This window comes from Seriola aureovittata, chromosome 14 (assembly GCF_021018895.1).
Source record: "Seriola aureovittata isolate HTS-2021-v1 ecotype China chromosome 14, ASM2101889v1, whole genome shotgun sequence".
In the NCBI taxonomy this organism is placed as follows: domain Eukaryota; kingdom Metazoa; phylum Chordata; class Actinopteri; order Carangiformes; family Carangidae; genus Seriola; species Seriola aureovittata.
The window spans coordinates 2,686,780-2,700,586 of NC_079377.1; the positions used below are offsets into that span (position 1 = coordinate 2,686,780).

A 13,807-nucleotide genomic window follows, 5' to 3' on the forward strand; every position below is an offset into this window, starting at 1 on the left:
CAGTCTTTGATTTTCTATAGGACAGCGGCAGAGGTGGAGGACACCATTGGTATGGACCTAAAATTCACACCCCACAGGCGGCTGAAGTGGTGAGTCATTACAGCCCATGATTTGGGGGCTCTGTAGTAAAAGGATGTTTTCAATAAAGAACTTATTGATAACTCTTAAAGTTGTTATATCACTGGGCAATTCACTCTCTTCTCTATATTAGAGATGGTGCCAAGGAGCCAACAGGAGCCAGCAGATTGCTCAAGTGCAAGTTTAAGTTTTAAAATAAATTTATTTATTCATTCGTTCGTTTGTTTGTCTGTTTGTTTATTTGTATGTAAAGTTAAATCTAATTATAGTAATCCCATGTCCTGTCAATAAGTGAAGGTGGAGAATGTCTATGAATATTTTGAGGGTAAAAAATACAGAGTTTGATATGTGTTCCATTAATTGTACATTGAATTGTATATTGTTGTGGCGGCTGTATCGGCAGCAGGTGGTCTTTCCCACTGTTAACAAAAGACAAGACAGGAAGAACAGCACCTCAGTGAATTGGCTGATCCCCCAGATGGAGAAAGTTGCAAGGACAGCATTACCACCATGAGATGGACAAGACCGCACGGAGAAATCTTCAGACAACATTACTGTCTGTTGAGAAAAGAAGCTTCAGATTGTGCAGACTTTATAAATCCTAACAACTACCATAGGTGCATGTGTTTACTTGTTGATTCGTTTATTCAATCAGGCATAACATTGGCTTTAAAAGGGGCCATTACAGATTTTTTTTTTTTTTTTGTCTGTAAAATTAACATGCAGGCCATTCCAACAAAGTATTTATCAGTAAACTTGTTGTTTGCAGCTCTTTTCTAACTCATGGAAAAAAGGACAAACATGTAAAAAACAAGATAGGAATTTATATTGACTTTATCATCCCTCTGTATTTATTAACCCTCTATATACAAACATAGATAAACCATTTCCTGCTGCTTAGATTCGCGGGAAATATCAGATTGGGTGTAGTATTTAGGTGCTTTCAGAGGGGTGGCTGTGGTTTTAAATTGTTAAGTATGTACAAGAAATGGTCTGTAGTATGTAAATAAGCCTTTGACTTCATTTTTAATGAATAAATAGTTGTTATGTTAATTCTGATGTTCGTATTTACCTCTAAATTACTGCAGTATTTTACCTCTTAAATCAAAAACACCCGTATTTACGAGCAGTGGTGTCGTCTGAACTGGCGCGAAATTGAGTAGCCACGCCCACGATAAAATTCCCAGCTGTGTCATGCCAGACGAGTTTATGTTGAAAATGGCGGAAAGAAAACTGACACTGATTTCAAAATAAGACATACGAACGACCTCTCCAAGCAGCTCTCGAGCGTAACGTCGGACTGAGCAGTTTTATTTTGAAAGACGTTGGTCCGGACGTACACTTGTTGTTAGTCGAAGCTTCCCTCAGCTGAAGACTGGGACCCACTGCGGAACTCAAACGGCGAGTTCAGATCAGTCTGACTTTACATAACTGCATAGTTATAGATAAAGTGCTATATTTGAAAGCATATTGGGATAACTACGGTCCTGCACGTGCAGAAACTATCTTTATATCATCGTGTGTTTGCTCGCCGGCTTGGACACAGATTGCTTCGCAAATTTAGCTTTGTAACTGCTTGAATAACTCGCCGGTGTAACTCGCAATAAGTCGTTATTGTGTTGAGTAAGAATAACTTTTCTTTTTGTAACATCTAAACCTTCAATTAACTACATTAGCACTATCATCTGGTTCTCTGATAGAAACAATGAGCAGGTGAGTGAAATAATCGTGTTTGTAAATTGCATGTTATACAACATCACAACATGTTTGTCAATGTAACAACGTGCGAGAACTCGTGTTAAAGAATGAACCACTATATGTAGGAAGGATTCATGTCTTTATTTACATTGTTCATGTTTTATTTACACACTGTTCATTTAATTTCATGAAAATGAAAAAAAACATGAAATTATGAATGCTGAAAGCCTTCTTTGCTTTGTTAGAAAGTCTGGCGCGTAAATACTGAAATCATTTATTTACCTATTTATATATTTCACACTACATGTTAAAATATACACTATAATGTCTATATATACTGCACACTCCGTGTGTGTTGTAAATGCAAGTGTAACTCCTCCACTGTTCCTTTTAGAGCTGGAATGCTTTGCAGATTTAAAAGATGTCAAACATGTGAGTGCACGTTCTCCTGCCCATGTCAAACCAGCAGGAAATATTCACCTTCTGGATTTCATTGTGTTCCTCCTCATGCTGACAGTGTGAAGGAAGGACGTCGCAGTGCCTCCCCTCACTGCCCCAAACCAGATGAACCAGAGGAGCCTCTGGGCACCGCCATGGAGACTGAAGCTGCCAAAGGTCAGTGACAAAGGACTCCTAACCTGTGACCCCAAGAGGAGCTCACTGGCCAATTCGCTTCAGCTAATTTAAGTTTGATTCATGAAGAGTTGCTGTTGTGTTTTTAATCTGCATTAATTTTCTGAAAGTTGATCAAGTTTGAAAAGAAGTGAAACTGTTTCTACGTGGGGGTGTGGGACCAGCCACCATCTTGACTATCACTGTTGTTTCTTTGAAGATGTCAGTGTGAAATCTGAGAATGTGACTTCTGAGGTGGTTATCACAAAAGAAATGGAGGAAGAAGAGAAGCAGCTGATGATGGAAGGCAAGAGGAAAGAGAAGGAGATGATGGAACAGGTCTGTTTCTGTTTCTTTTTTTTTTTTTTCATGTCTAGGCCTGGGACCACCCCACTCCTCCCACCCCTCCCTCTCCCTGCTACATTAAGCTATGCCCAGCCACTCACCTACATCCTCATCTTCTTCACTGTCTCAGCTAATGCAGCAATCAGGGAGTGGTTTCACAAATCACCTTAAGTTAAGATTTTCCTTAAAGTCTGACTTAAGGTTTCCTTAAAATGTTCACTTAAGTATTTAACGTTTTCTCCTTATCTTAGTCTTATAAATAAGGAATCACTTAAAGTCAGTTAAACTGTCACACAAAAGCAACCAAAGGTACCTCTCTATCTTAACTGCAGCATGACCAAGTATATGGCAATAGATGAAGAAAATCAACCTTTTTAAGAGTTTCTGTTCAACACCCTTAAGGTTTAATCTCTCTTTAGCTGAGGGAGTTACTTAAGTGTCATACTTAAGTAGAAAACTTAAGGTGTGCTGTGCAACCGGACCCAGGAGCTTAGCCATAGCGACGTGTTCCAACAGCTAATACTCGCTTGAAGCCTCGGTGCGTGAGGAGTGGTAGACCAGAAGCTCATCTACTGATTGACAGCAGTGAGGTCTCGCCTCTGACTTTGGCCTACTCTGATTGGTTACAAGAGCGAGGCTCACTCAAAAACTTCACAAGGGAATATGTCTGCACTGTTGCCAGGCTGTTCAATGAGTCTGGGCCACTGCAGCCTTTTACAGAACATCAGCACATGAAGAAATGTTGAAATGTGAGCAAATTTCAACTAAAAAATATCAGAAAAAAGTTGCATATTGTAGGTTTAAGTATTGAAAAAATGTGAGATTTTGTTATAGGGGCAAAAAGCGATGTTGTCTAACCCTGTGGTCTGTCTGAAACGTGTTCACGTTAAGGCCCAAGAATCGTGGCAGAGGGATTCTCACGACATGCGCTTTAAGAGGCTGCAGCATCTGCTCCAGAAGAGCAACATCTACTCCAAATTCCTGCTGACTAAAATGGAGCAACAACAGAATGAGGTAGTGTGAGAGCGTGTGTGTTTCTGTTTGTGTGAACGCCACATGTCAAAATGTGTTTGTACTTGCTGCCTGCAAATGCTCACACTCTGTTTTCTGTTCAAACATTTCAGGAAAAACTCAGGAAGCAGAGACTGGTGAAGAAGCCCAAGAAGGTGAGGAGCGTTTTACTGAACAAACACCTGAGCTAAGCATTAGCATAACTTTAAGTCATTGATAGAAAGCTGTTTGTCTTTCAGACGCAGGGCACCAAAACTGCAGAACCTGAAAAAGGTGAGTACATCCTGACATTTGATCTTTTATTAAACACAGAATGACGTATTTTCAGTGTGTGATGTAATTGACTGTTTCCTGTTGAACTAGATAAAAAGAAGAGGAAGAGGGATGATGACTACAAAATATCAGATGTCATGTCAAAAGAAGTAAGATCTGATTTGACTTTTTGTCCATTCTCTACATTTGCCGTTTCCTAGTGGGCTCATACTGGTTCTGCTTGATTTTGTCTTCCAGGATATCATGTTGCAAGCTAAGAAAGCAAAAGTGGAGGAAGGGGTAAGGCATTATTTTTTTCTGGGTACATGAGATGTCAATACATTTTAGTAATCCAGAAAGGGGGGGGGGGGGTGAGTTCAAACATACATCTAAATATCAACCATCTGATATTAGGACGAGGGGCCGGCCCAGAAAAAACTAGAAGCTGACGATATCGAGAAGATGAGCGATTCCAACCAAGACATCAAGAACCGTCTGTCGCAGACGGTGCGAGACAACGCCAAGCAGCTGCTGGATCCTCAGAGGAAGGTGAACGGCGAGCCGGTCCCCATCCATCAGCCACAGCTCGTCACTGGAGGGGTCATGAGGTGGTACCAGATTGAAGGCATCGAGTGGCTGAGGGTGAGTCGGGCTTGACCAACAAGGGATCGTGGAACCTGATTATTTATTCATTCATTTGTTCGTTTTCCAGTTAGTTGACTTTACAGATTTACAGATGAAATGTGAAATCTAGTTTCAGAGTTCATTCTTGACCTTGGAAACTGCACTCGACAAAACTGACTCACCTTAAAATCCATTTAGTAGATCATGTAACATAATCTTTCCTCAGAAGTTGTAGATGTTATTTCCTGAGCACATTAAGGACACCCACGTTGCCTTAAAGGAATAGTTCAGGTTATTTGATGTGGGGTTGAGTGAGGTAGTCATGCATAGTCAGTGTGTTACCTGCAGTAGATTCAGATCAGTGCGCTGCCGGTTTAGAGAAGCAGCCAGGGGCACCAGTACACTAGCAGAGCTATGTGCTGCTGTGGGCGGGGCCTGCTGAAAAAATGTTTGAGACACAGAAAAAAAACGCCCACCAAAACAATCCAATATCTGTTTAAATGTACAGAATATTTTCAGCGGTAAAATATAATAATATAATTAAAAAAAAAAAAAAAAACTCAAATGTAAAACAATATAATTATATTATAAGCCCTCCTCCCAACAACCAACCCGTGTTCTTCCCTGATGTTCTTCCAGATGTTGTGGGAGAACGGCATCAACGGGATCCTGGCTGATGAGATGGGACTGGGAAAGACCATCCAGTGCATCGCTCACATCGCCATGATGATAGAAAAGAAAGTGATGGGGCCCTTCCTGGTGGTCGCCCCTCTCTCCACCCTGTCCAACTGGATTCACGAATTCCAGCGCTTCACACCCGAGGTGAGAGGACGAGTTACTGAGATCAGGTCTGACCGGTCCCTGAAACACAGACACTTCAGCAGCGAAGACCAGAGTCATTAAACCGTTAAATCCTAGATTTGACTCTACATCTTATTGTTGAGTAAACTAACGTCACACCGCATCCAAGTGATTTTTCAGTGGTCTTAACAGACTTGTGTGTTTGTCCCAGGTGTCTGTACTGCTTTACCACGGCCCCCAGCCAGAGAGGGCCAAACTGCTGAAGCAGAGCCGCAGGCTTCAGGGGCCCCTCAGCATGTATCCCGTGGTCGTCACCTCCTTTGAGATCGCTATGATTGACAGAAAATTCCTCCAGGTAGGATTCCTGCTCCTCCTTTATCAAACCAGTGAACAGTTATTGTAGCAGCGCAAATGTGACTGATGCAGGTTTCACAGGGAACAAATATATGTCAGATAATTGTAGTTTTGTATCAACGAGAGGTTGTGAAAATGTAAATCATCATACATTATTTTAACTCTTTGTGCCACTCTCAGTAAAATCTGAAAGCGTGTGACTTTGGGTGATATGATATATGATGAGGATGATATAATGGTGCTGTGGAAATGTACATTTACACAGAATTTATCAAGACAGCAGGTGAAAGTGGAGGACGTTTTCAGTTGGCGTTGATCAGGAAACAGTTCAGTTTCTGTTTCAGATTCGAGCTCTGAGGCCGAGGTGAACACAGAAATCATCATACTTACAATTAACCCATTAAGCTCTACAGTGCCCTCTAAAAAAATGTTCTGGTACCTAAGCATTGCTTGAACACAAGCTCCTAAAACCTGAAGCAGATAGAAACATGGAATAAAAACCATTTGAGAGTTTAGACCTTTGACTTTTGTTGTACATTATTGGCTTTGCCTTTTGAAACTGGATATGGCTGGAAAAAAAAGCAAAGCAAAAAGTGCATTTCTCAACATTTTCAGTTCTTTTAACATTTATTGATTTTTAAAATGTTTTTATGGTAAAGCCAATGATTTACAACAAAAGTCAGATGTTTGTTCTCTCAAAATTTTTAGTTCATCTTTTCGGGTGTGTATTTGTTGTCATGAGTGTATAAGAAGCTGCGTCTGTTGTCTGCTGCAGAATTTCCACTGGAAGTATCTGATCGTGGACGAAGGTCACCGCATCAAAAACCTCAACTGTCGCCTGGTGCGGGAGCTGAAGATGCTTCCCACCGACAACAAGCTGCTGCTGACGGGCACACCACTGCAGAACAACCTGGCTGAGCTCTGGTCCCTCCTCAACTTCCTCCTGCCAGAGGTCTTTGATGACCTCAAGAGGTGATTTGTGATCAGTTCTGCTGCAGCTGCTCAGCTTACAGACAGACTGCAGACTTTAGAACTCTCAGAAAAGTTTCATTTAAACAACTCATCATCATCTCATCCATATTTAGTTTTTTATTGATTATTGGATCAAGTTAATGGACAGACTACACAAACAGGAAAACCAGGAAATAAGACTGATGGACAGATATAGAAAATCTGTACACAACATTAAATGCCAGGACTTCTCGCTATGTCTAGTTATAGGCAAATGTTTGATTTACACTCATTTAAGGAGTTTAAAATGAGTGGTGACCACAGACAGAGAGGCCGCTGCATCAGAGCTAAAGAAGAAAAGTTTCAAAAATTGATACATTCTATCTGCAATCGGATTAAAAAAGAATAATGATTCAGATAATCGTAAAAATGTTGAATATCAGAGGCGCGAATCAGTTGACCCCCACTATTTACATGGTAGTGCCACAGTACTATCAATCAGATGTTCATCTCACAGTCTGTTGGACAAAGACAAAACCCATCCGTCACAGTCTGACACGTCATTCAGACGGCTGATAACAGCTACAGCTAATCAAACGTGCAAATGCAGCTCTCTCTTCTTCTCGTGTAAATCAGTGTCAGTAAAGCCACAAACCTACTGTAGACCTGTAATTAGATGTGACACTTCTGTTTCCTTTATCTTGTTAATTGTTCAGGTTTCAGTCATGACTCAGGTGTAACCTCTCTTTGTTTCTGTGCAGCTTTGAGTCGTGGTTTGACATCGACACCCTCGGGGAGGCTGAGAGTGTGGTGGCAACCGAGCGCGAGCAGAACATTCTGAGCATGTTGCACCAGGTCAGTCCTCCAAATCACCGCCATGATATAATGCATGAATTATAATGCACGTGTTTAATATGATGTCTCACTGTTTGACTCTGACTCTGTCAGTAGCTCGTTTGGTGTTAGACCATACAATTGTTTTTCCCTGTATATCATTTACACTCCCAGAGACTTTTTTTCATTAAGTCGTGAACAAACCTGCCTGTCCTAAAAGTTTAATGTTGTTTCAGATTCTGACTCCGTTCTTGCTGAGAAGGCTGAAATCAGACGTGACCCTGGAGGTTCCTCCCAAGAAGGAGATCATCGTTTACGCTCCTCTGACGCCTAAACAGGAGACCTTTTACACCGCTGTGGTCAACAACACCATCACCAAGCTGCTGGGCCAGGAGAAGGTAACACCATGTTGCATTCACAGATGTGGTGTCAGGGTCTGCCTCTGCACAGGTGACAGCCGTGGCCGGAGGCATTAAGCAAAACCATGTTGACAGCAGAGAGAATGTACACATCGGCCCTTAAAGTTAGACGATATTCAATTCAACTGCTGGGGGTGGGGGGGGCTGCTTATGCTGCTGAAAAAAATCCAAGAGGAAATGCTGCTAGTATGTCTAACGTCTTTCTATGTATGAGAGCACTTTTAATCATCTTGTCATTGAAAGGTGCTGTAGAAATAAACCTGCCTGGCCTTATTGAGCAGTATCATGACATGAGGATTAATGATGGTATCGGTGCTTTTCTGATGCTCTCTGCTCGCCTGGTTTATTCAGACAGAGGATCCTGTGCTGATGTCGGACAGCAGGCCAAAGCGGCGCACTCGAAAGGTGGTGAACTACGAAGAACCAGACTCAGAATCGCCGGAGGACCTGGATAAATACCTGGACAGTGTCCGCAAGGACGTGGAGCAGAGGTCAGCACTGCCCGCACACATTCAGATGAATGTCCTCTACAAAATCCTCCTTCATGATTGCATGAAAGACACAACCTGTGGCTGTGTATCAGTCTGACTTGTATCTGCTCACACGCCTCCTGCAGCCTTAGTCCGGTGCTGAACGCGCAGAGCCCACTGGACGCTCAAATCCACCTGAAGCTGCAGAACATCATCATGCTGCTAAAGAGATGCTGCAACCACCCCTACCTGGTGGAGTACCCCCTCGACCCCGCTACACAGGAGTTCAAGGTAACGCACAGTCACTTACACTTGGTATTGTTGTTTGTGATTAGAAGTGGTACAGTTTATAGTCAATCAGATCAAAGGTAGTAACTTAAGTGACTGTTTTTGAGTAGTGACAGTAAAGACTCACAGCTGCTGCCAGTGAATAGTTTACAACCCCCACCCACTTCTTCACATCTTGTCCTCCCTGCTCTCCTCTGCACAGATTGATGAGGAGCTGGTGCGGAGCTCAGGGAAGTTTCTCATACTGGACAGACTGCTGCCTGAACTGAAGAAAAGAGGCCACAAGGTGAGACAGGACACCGGTGCCCAAACATGTCACTTCACCAGATTTGAAACTGACTAATATGAGTATCAGCCCCGCTCAGATTTTCACCAATTAGAAAAACGTCCAGTTGAAAATGCACGCACAGAATTTTGTAAAAGCATCCTGCAGGTGTACAACTAATAACCACAGAGCTGAATAGACCAGCTTCCATTATTAATCAATCAATCAACAGTTATTGGCTTGATTAAAACAAAGTGACTGTCAATCTGAGTTTCATGATCCAGTTGTAGCTTTATATTTTTTTTAGTTATTCAAATTCAAACTGTAACATACAGTTGTGGTATCACAGACACGTTTATCCATCTGAACTCTACAGTAAAGGGTCTTTTAGCCTTTGGTTTCTTCCTAACATGTATGTGTGATTGATTGTTGTGATCCAGGTTCTGATCTTCAGTCAGATGATTTCCATCTTGGATATCCTGGTGGACTACTGCTATCTGCGGGGCTTCCAGTACAGCCGGCTCGATGGCAAAATGTCCTACACAGAAAGAGATGAAGATGTGAGTTTTAAACGATGAGTTGATGATGACGGTGCAGAAATGCTTTACGTTGTGTAGACTGGAGTGCACTGTGATTGGCTCCGGGTATATTCAGCCCATTCGGACAGAGATGACATGAGGGGTGGGCAGAATATCAATACAACAGATAGTATGAACGTTTTGGAAGATCGATTCCAGCGATCGATTACTCTGAAATGAGTCTATGTTGGACTCATTTCAGAGTAAAACTTGTTCCATTGTTGTGAACACAAGTGCGCACACTCTTCTCCACTGCTGTTGTCATGTTGTGTGCACTCAAACATGAACATAAGCACACGGCACAGCGCCCTAATTATCTGAGCCAGTGATGGCTGAATGAACAAGGAGCATCATCATCCTCCACTGAGCACTTTTTTTATTTTTGTTTTTTTTTGTTTTTACAAAGTGCTGCATGAATGAATGAAGCCTCTTTTTGTTCTGCTTCACTTGCTGCACACTTGCTTCAGCTGGGAGTCAAACCCAGGTCTCACACATGGCAGCTATAAATTCTACCATCCTTAAAATGATTGAGAACTTTTGGTAAATCATTTAGTGATCATTAAAATGTATTAAGATTTATTCTATTGATGATGCATAAACCTCATAAATCATGACACTGCTCTTCCCTACATGAAAATACATAAGCCGCTTTTAGTACTAAATCAAGATCAGTATCGATATGAACGGTTCCGGCCCTGTATTACCTTGTATCGGATCTAAAAAAAAAATAATGTTCACCCAGTCCTGTGTGTCACTCTAAGACACAGTGGCAGGCAAGAAAGCTGCTGCCCTCAGGGAACTGTTGTCACTTTTGAACATCCCCAAGCCAGGTATCTCCACAGAGAAATGATTAACACAAATAATAATAATAATAACACTGATAATAAGTGGTGTTAAAGTTGAGAGAGCTGATCAGACAGGTACAGTGAGTATGTATTGATGGGTGCGATATGAGACAAGTGGAATCGTCCTCATCTGTTGTCGGTGCTGTCCAAACAGGTTCCCTGAGAGTCTGAATACAACTCACCCATTAGATTTTACTTTAACCTTTTCACAGTCAGTAGCATCTGCTGAGGTTCTTAATGTTGATCAGTTGTGTTTGGACTTCGAGCAGAGGCAACTAGATAATGAATCACTGCACTGTCGTCGTTCACCATTTTCCTGTTATCTGTCTACCACACCAATTAAAGAGACTTCTGTGTGATTTCCTCATTTGTTAGAACTACAACACATTCTTGCTTCTCCTTCATCATGTTGTTCTTCTCCCTCAGATAGTCAAGTTCTCCACTGATCCAGAGGTGTTCGTGTTCCTGCTGAGCACCAGAGCAGGAGGACTTGGGATCAACCTGACAGCTGCTGATACAGTCATCATCTTCGACAGCGACTGGGTGGGTGCAAATTAAAAAAGATCGACGATAATAAACACTGTTACCGCGTGTTACCTGTACAGTCTCCTGTGTTAAGTCGGTGTGTGCTGATGCCACCTGCCCCTCTCAGAACCCCCAGGCTGACCTGCAGGCCCAGGACCGCTGTCACCGCATCGGTCAGACCAAACCAGTCGTGGTGTACCGCCTGGTCACAGCCAACACCATTGATGAGAAGACCTTGGAGAGGGCGTCAGCCAAGAGGAAGCTGGAGCAGATGATCATTCACAGGAGTGAGTAGATGCACTTTAATGGGAGAACCTGCACAACGCACCCCCATCTCATGCTCTGCAGAATATTTTCCAAGCGTCCTCTTCTGATGATCGTTCTCTTTCCTTTTGTTGCTTTCCTCCACAGATAAGTTCAAAGGCAAAAGGGCCGAGCTGAACCAAGGTAAAAGCCGCGTTGATCTGGATGAGCTGATGGACCTGCTCAAAGCCAATGGCCCAGAGAAGTAAGACATGATCCTCCACTCCAACAAGTGTCTTTAAACAACACACAGTGAGAGGAGAGTAACATCTGGCTGTCAACTTTTGTCTCACTCAGGCAGGTGAAAGCATCGAAGGGTAAGGTGATCAGTGACAAGGACCTGGAGATTTTGCTGGATCGCAGCGACTTACTGGGTGAGGAGACACACACCTCTGCAGTTTAGTTTATTTAGGCTACAACAACAACAACAACACGTGACGTTACCTACCACTAGTATTGTTTTTAGCTTAGCTAAGTGGCCACCTTACTTCCTGAGCCAGCTGAAATTTTTCAGTCGTGGATCTTCAGTGGACTTCAGTTGCTAGTACTGACGACATGCCACCTCTAATCCCCACATCTGGATGCAACAGCTGTGTTCAGTTGAGTCAGAAAATCTCTGTTGAAAGGGAGGACATCAACCATGTATCACTTCCACTGTGGAGCTGGATTCTGCTGTCCCCTGTTGCAAACAAATACAGACTAGTCTCTAAATCATCTTTTATTGTGTAAATTCTGAAAAACACAACTCCTAAAAGTCCTGAAAGGTAACGCATCATGATTCTGCTTATTAGGGTAATAAATAATCTTTTAAGGACTGCGGACACAGGTGAACGCTCTGTGCTCATTGTTAGATTTGTCTGCAGCCTTCGACACGGTTGAGCACAGTGTACTGATACACTGCAGCACAGCCTTGAAGTGGTTTAACTCCTACTGATCAGATAGGTGTTTTGTCTCTGTTGGTGACGGTACTTCCTGGCTTGGTGCCGAAGCATCCGTTCTCTTCACATCCTTACATACACACCTTCAACCCCCCATTAGACGACTGCAATGGCCTTTTTAAATAGCAAGAAAATGGACCATATCACTCCTCTTAAAGTCTTTAACCTGCCAGTCGGTTTTAGAAGTGATTTTTAAATCCCACTCATTATGTTTTGGCATCTTTTGTATTTTCAGACAAAGAGAAGGCGCGTGTGAAGAAGGAGAAGGTGGGAGTCTTCAGAGTGGTCGATGTCAGAGAGTCGTCGGAGATCATGCTGACCTGAGAACACTTGAAATATTCAGATGTGAACTTCTGACCAGAGTCTTTCAGAAAGGAAAAAAAAAAAAAAAAAAGCTAAAGCTGCATCATACGACTCACAGCTGCTGACACCTGTGGTAGAGACTGAAAAAGAAAATATCCTGAAACTACTGTTTGTAGACTTTGAATAGTTTTTTTGTTTTGTCTTTTACGTTAACTGGCTTCATAGTATTGTTTAATAAGCTTTTTGTGTTGTACTGTTTTGGTGTTGAGCATTCTGTAAGTGACTGGCGTTGAAACGCTGGACCGTCTTCATATTTGACTTACACTGTGGTTATTGAAGGCTGTCATTGGGATTGAATCTTTTCCATACTGAAAGATACAGAAAAGAGTTTTCTCCCTGTCAGTGGCATTAAGACGATCATAGGACCCGACTCCTACATTCACACAGATGATTATTTTTTGGTAAGAGAGACGTCTTCTCCTGGCCTCATTTACTCTCCTCTGACTCTTTCACATGGATCTAGTCAGATTAGACCCTTTGATTTTTATGTGGCCATTCAAAACAGATCTTTATTTGTCTTTAACAATGTTGTAATCGAAGCACTTTCATGCCATTCAAGCATACATGTTCTGTCATGTCTTTTTATATAAATAAAGTATGATTTCATAAGTTCCTCTTATTTTTTTTCTCCAGCCTTTACTAAAAGTATTTTACTGTTTTTGGACATAATTAAAAGCACATCATTATAAAGTCTAAAAAGTAACTGACAGATAATAAAAAGTAATTGTTAGTAGTTGTCCTGGATCAGATATCAACAAATCCTGGCGGGTTCTGATTTACACGGAGTAGAAATGTGCCAGTGCACTTTAAATTGCATTGGTTCTGTGATGCAGATATGTTTTTTCTTCCTCTTCTTTGTCCACACTAATTGTTCCAGATATAAAATATTTTCTCCCTAAATGTTCCTCAGAGTGCGTCCATTTGAAAATGAGTCTGACATAATGTGTGCAACGTCTGTAGAGAATATATCTAATTTTAGCTGTATGTAGTTGTAATGTAATTTGTCATGTAATACATACAGGTGCAGCTCAAAAAACTTGAATAATATAAAAGTTCTTTTTTTAAATCATTCAATTCAAAAAGTGAAGCTTTCATATATTCTATATTCATTATATGTAGCGTGAAGTATTTCAAGCCTTTTCTTGTTTTACTTTCTATGATTATGACTTAAAAGCTCATGAAAATCAAAAGTCTAGCATCTCAGAATATTAGAATATTTCCTAAGATCAAACAAAAAAGGATTTACAATACAG

At 41.7% G+C, this 13,807-nt stretch overlaps 1 protein-coding gene across 1 annotated transcript; it reads left to right on the forward strand.

The window, feature by feature from the left end:
- The first annotated feature begins 1,360 nt into the window (after nucleotides 1-1,360).
- hells (helicase, lymphoid specific) lies at nucleotides 1,361-13,163 on the forward strand. The gene is made up of 23 exons (XM_056396363.1): nucleotides 1,361-1,791; nucleotides 2,294-2,391; nucleotides 2,609-2,727; nucleotides 3,625-3,747; nucleotides 3,858-3,899; nucleotides 3,984-4,017; nucleotides 4,108-4,166; nucleotides 4,255-4,296; nucleotides 4,411-4,638; nucleotides 5,260-5,442; nucleotides 5,633-5,776; nucleotides 6,551-6,747; nucleotides 7,488-7,581; nucleotides 7,797-7,958; nucleotides 8,331-8,470; nucleotides 8,596-8,740; nucleotides 8,940-9,023; nucleotides 9,443-9,562; nucleotides 10,852-10,968; nucleotides 11,078-11,237; nucleotides 11,362-11,458; nucleotides 11,551-11,627; nucleotides 12,427-13,163. The coding sequence occupies exons 1-23, from the start codon at nucleotides 1,784-1,786 to the stop codon at nucleotides 12,513-12,515; spliced, it is 2,562 nt and encodes an 853-aa protein (XP_056252338.1). The 5' UTR covers nucleotides 1,361-1,783; the 3' UTR covers nucleotides 12,516-13,163.
- Nucleotides 13,164-13,807: the final 644 nt, after the last annotated feature.